The 5,630-nt window shown below is 39.1% G+C and overlaps 1 protein-coding gene across 1 annotated transcript; it reads right to left on the minus strand.

The window, feature by feature from the left end:
• Positions 1-1,281: 1,281 nt before the first annotated feature.
• On the minus strand, positions 1,282-5,166 carry LOC137295278 (uncharacterized). The gene is made up of 4 exons (XM_067826593.1): positions 4,797-5,166; positions 4,326-4,376; positions 2,525-2,581; positions 1,282-1,817 (listed from the first exon to the last, which is right to left on the minus strand). The coding sequence occupies exons 1-4, from the start codon at positions 5,164-5,166 to the stop codon at positions 1,306-1,308; spliced, it is 990 nt and encodes a 329-aa protein (XP_067682694.1). The 3' UTR covers positions 1,282-1,305.
• Between the last annotated feature and the right edge of the window lie 464 nt (positions 5,167-5,630).

The raw sequence follows: 5,630 nt of genomic DNA on the forward strand, positions 1-5,630 counted from the left end.
GTTGGGAGACCATTTCTTGGCGATTTTTCAGAATATTTGGGGAAGAGATGGAAAGGTATTGTCTGTACATAAAATGTACACGAACATGTCAGTATTTCAGAAAAAAATCCTCCGACTCTTAGTTCAACCGTTTAGTGGTGATACGGTCCCTGTTTCCAACACACCTGTATGGACATTCACCCACGGTGGCCCTATATAAATATGCGACTGCACGTTGGAAGACCATTTTTGGGCGATTTTTCAGAATATTTGGGGAAGAGATGGAAAGGTATTGTCAGCACATAAAATGTACACGAACATGTCAGTATTTCAGAAAAAAATACTACGGATCTTTGTTCAACCATTTAGTGGTGATGCGGCCGCTGTTTCCAACGCGCCTATATGCACATTCACTCACGGCGGCCCTATATAAATATGCGACTGCCCATTGGGAGACCATTTTTGGGCGATTTTTCAGAATATTAGGGGAAGAGATGGAAAGGTACTGTCTGTACATAAAATGTACACGAACATGTCAGTATTTCAGAAAAAAATACTACGGATCTTTGTTCAACCGTTTAGTGGTGATTCGGCCGCTGTTTCCAACACACCTGTGTGCACATTCACCCACTGCTGCCCCATATAAATATGCGACTGCACGTTGGGAGACCATTTTTGGGCGATTTTTCAGAATATTTGGGGAAGAGATGGAAAGGTATTGTCTGCACATAAAATGTAGACGAAGATGTCAGTATTTCAGAAAAAAATTCTCCGACTCTTAGTTCAACCGTTTAGTAGTGATACGGCCGCTGTTTCCAACACAACTACAACATTCCATTAAGTCAGTCCAACTATGACACAGTTTAGGTACTGCATGCAACAAATAACAACAAGACATTTCTTATGAAAGTTTGACCATTTATATTGAAGGTAGAAGGGTACATGATGCAAGGGAAATGCGTATGAAATAATGTATACAGGGCGGAAAGATGAAATACAGTCGTTATAAATAATACATTCTGGGAACACACGAAAGTACTTAGTATTGTGATGTAATGACTTTGTACATTTTTCCGCTGTAAAAATTCGGATCGTTTACAGGTAGGTCATTGTCTGAATAGGTTAGTGAAACTCATGATTCGGTATGATTCAATATACTTCTTCTAATCTGGAGAAATGAATGACGAAAAGAACATTTATGGATAGTGCACGATTATATTGATGGTATTTTCATAATTGTTTAATTCATGCCGAAATGGGATAATGAAACGTCTACATTTATGGAATTATATCTGGAAATAAATGGAAATATCAGCTGAAAAAGGTTCATCTGTACGCATGCGATAATGCTTGGGCAAATGACCTTTTCAGCTGATATTTCCCTTTGTCATTGAGGTGCAATCCGTCCGGACAATATAAATAATGCCTTGGTGCACCTGTTCCCAAATATAAAAATCTTTTAGATGTTCGGACATATTTACATTTGAGAACAGTGCACACATGCCTTATGATATTATTCGCACGGATTACCACCCCCTGTGTTTCGCTGAAATCCTTGGTGCGTGGAATTATATCACAGCATATTATTACAGCATTAGGATTCCGCGATTTCATAGACCTTATTAAATTGAAATATTCGGCCTGAAAACTGTGAACTGAGGACGAGATATCGTTTGTTCCCACATGTAACAAAATGACGTGGTAATTTCTTAAACATACGCTTTCCAATAACACATTCATTTTCTTTAAGGTAGCTCCGGGGAGTGCATGAACTTGGCAGTTAGGAATACTTCCCCTGATTCCCCGGGAAAGGGAATCACCAAGGATAAGTCTCTGACCTGAAATATAAAGCACGGAATGTCAGTATATCCAAACTAGCAATTTGGAATGTTGAGTAAAACAATGAGTTACTGTTAAGACCCAATCGTTGGATATTCCCATATAACACAAAGAACCTTACACTGTTCTGTTTACGACTGGTTAACTTACCGCTTTTATGTTTGCTTTCGGTTTCGTGCGACGTTTTTGTCCCTTGGGAGGAAGTTCGGAATTGGCTTGTTACTGAGGTTATAAAGGCACTATATTCAGTTACGAAAACAAGTTCAGTAATATGTTTCTGTTATTTTGAAGAAATAATTTCTGTTTAACTGCAACAGGTACTTAAAGTTAAACATGCCAGCATGAATGTTTCTTAAGCCCATCTCTTCAAAGCTCCGTAACTCAAATATCTGGAGTAAAATATGAGAATTACACCCACAAACTGTAGAAAGTATTACTAATATCCAAATCGTAAATGCAACTGAGGTCGTTACCGCGAACTGGTTTATTATATCATCACCTGGTACGCACTAAAATAATTCAACTGTACTATTGGGAAGGCAGGAACAGAAGTAATAATCGACATGTGTGTGTATGTATGTGCATGCGTGCGTGTGCATTATTTACATACAGGCTAACATACAAGCACACACACGCATGCGCGCACAGACAGACTGTTTTGAGGAGTACTGATTAGCTTTGCACTTTAATGAACTAAAATACTTACCCGAGTCTTTCATGATATTATCCGTCGAATCTGCAGTTTCCATCGGCTTACGTATCACTAAAATGTTGAAAACAGACGTTGAGCAGTAAAAGATGAATATGGGATGAAATGAATTACAAAGAAATTAAAACTATATTTATAAAAGACAATGCCAGCGATGAAAACAATGCATATTCGTTCATTACAAGCGTGGAAAACTAAGTAGCAGGAACGGTCGAAGCGTCATACAAAACAGATGTCAACTCGGAAAACCTTGGGATAACATTTTATCCAAAACTTTCTGTCAACATCCATCTTCACATTAAAGACAAAGTGAAAACCATTTACTTTTTATTTCATGTAGGTCTCCAGAAAGGCTAATAGCCGGATCCAAATTGGGAAAAACAAATTGAAATTGATGTCTATGTAATTACATAACAAGACAGTTGAGACTTTTGTAAAATGTGACAGTTGACGCTGTCAAGACAATAGCTACGTGTATAATAACCGCCAAGAACATGTATGATTTTAATGAGAAAGAAGTACCTATTCTGTCTTGGGGCCTGCATATGCCCAACACAATTTTCCTGATTACCCTGACAGAGGTGTGTGGGCGCTCTGCAAATAAAAATGACTGACATTCAACGTCGTACGCACACAGAACATCAACGCAAGAATAATAATACCCGGTTTTTTAACGGGATTACCAGGTTCATGGAAATTTCCATATCCCCGCAATGGGATATAGTCCTCATGAATTTGTCTACTAGTTATCATTATTTCAAATGTTTTGGTGAGTATGTGGCCAAATGGAAGGAAAGTTTTGATGAAAGGTTCATAGGCTCTGCTCAAGAAAGGAGCATTACCACCACATTCAGTCAATGTCAAACTTGGAAACACCATAAATATTTTATTCAGGATACCAAAACTATCAAAAGGCATCAGTAACCCACCAGACCTATCTATGTGCCAAGTTTGGTTAAGAAATAGTGACCGGTATTAAAGTTCTGCTTCAGAATAGAGCACAACCACCAATTTCATTCACATTCAAACGTGTTGCCATGAAAACTGAAAACAACATACTATATTCAGAAATCCAAAAATACCGAGAGGCACCAGTTCACCACCAGACCAATCCATGTGCCAAATGTGTTGAAGAAATAGTGAATGGTTTTAAAATTCTGCTCCGGAAGAAAGTAATGAGCATGCACGCTGAGACGGAGTTCATTACAATACACAACCCCACCCCACCCCCCTCTGCCCTTCACTCTTGAAATGGAAGAAGCATAGGTGCGTTACCTCTATAATCTTTCTTGTACTTTTTGACAGGTGGATCGTCTGAAATCAGAGTTATTCTTTTAAAAAGTTCTCATTTAATTATTTGTCTAAAATTTTGCATATTTTCATTTCACCTAATGACCAAGATAGCTGAAAGTCTTATTAAATACATATGTATGTAAACATCTGTTACAGATTTTAATTCAATCTTCAGTATTCACTGGGAAGTTAAATGCCTGTAGTACATTATGGGTACCATGCTGTTAACAGTGATGTTAACATAAGGATATATATAATAATGGAGGTTACTGAAGTATGTACGGAAATATTGTAAACATACATGTGTGATTAGATGACTTACAAAGCGTATGTATCTTGAAGTGAAAATGGTCTCAATGCAATTGTAGCAACTAGGAGAATACCACTCAAAACGTAAGATACCCACGCTAATTCCTGAAAGCACCCAGAGATAATGTGGTGAACTATATAGATCTTGTAATGGTTTTTAATCTTTACAGACGGATTCAAGACATTTTATACATACCATGCAAATCGGAGTCAAGTTCCTCAAGCTCTGAGGGAGCCACTTGAAGAACTGTAATGATAGATATTAGTGTTATATGAGCAGATAAACATTGTATAAATTATAGGATCCCAGAAAGGAGTAAAAGAATTGAAATATTTACCGAGGTCCTCCGAGATGATGTTACGGGAGTCATGAGTTTCTCTTGTCTCATGTATAACTGAAATATTGCTGTGAAGTTGCCCCTAACTTGCACTAAAGGTGTCCGGGCGTTATGAGGAATGGCTGCCCACACCATCACACTTTCGCCACCAAATCGGTCCACTTTCTGTACGCAGTTTTGTGCAAAACGTTCACCTCTTCGATGGTACACACGGACCCTACCATCTTGTCTTCGAAGAATGAATCGTGATTCATCACTGAACTAAACAGTTCGCCATCGCATCTAAGGCCATACTCTGTGAGCCTGACACCATTGGCGTCGTATCTGACGATGGTTTCGTGTCAAAATGACACCTCTAACTGGACGTCGTGATCGCAATCCTGCTTCTCGGAGACGGTTGCGCACCGTCAGGTCTGAGATTCTGCGGTGTCCTGGTATGGTGGATGCAGTAGAGGCAGCTGTAGTCGTTCTTTGGCATAGATGTTGCAACCGGATGTAGCGGTGCAGGGTGGCAGTGGTTACACGTGGTCTACCGGTTATGGGAAGGTCACGTGTTGATCCATGCTGCTGATAACGCGCCCAAAGTCTTGATATGGTGCTAGGGGACACGTTGAAAAACATGGCCACGTCTGATCTGGTCTCTCCTGCTTCCACTCGGCCGATAGCTTTGTTCCTCTGAGCTTCATTAAGTCTTGGCATGATGACAGTCGGGTTGACAGTTTGTTGCAAAGTACAGCAAACTCGAGAACCCTGCATTTTTATAGTGATTCGTGTGCATGATTCACGTGCACAACATGCATTTTGTTCAGTGGCACAAATGCCAAGAGTTGCGTTTTGGCGATATTTCCCTTCAATGCGCATTCTTTTAAAAAATGCAATGAAGAGGAAAGTTGATGTCGAAAATGCATTCATTCATCTTTGTGACTCAAAATATATTGCAGAGTTTGTTACCAAACGTTTCCATTTACTTTTGGTCTTTAAAAAGTGCGTTTCTGTTTTTGTTTTTTTGAAGAGTTTATTTTCTAAGCTACGTTTGTACATATCCCAGGAAAATATTGATAATTATCTTGAAGTCAAGAAATTATTTCGTAAGTCCTGTCAAGGCAAGAAAGATTTATCCCATGCTAAAACGTGCAAGCTTGTTAATACAGCTGTGGCAGGTA

This window comes from Haliotis asinina, chromosome 8 (genome assembly GCF_037392515.1).
Source record: "Haliotis asinina isolate JCU_RB_2024 chromosome 8, JCU_Hal_asi_v2, whole genome shotgun sequence".
NCBI lineage: Eukaryota > Metazoa > Mollusca > Gastropoda > Lepetellida > Haliotidae > Haliotis > Haliotis asinina.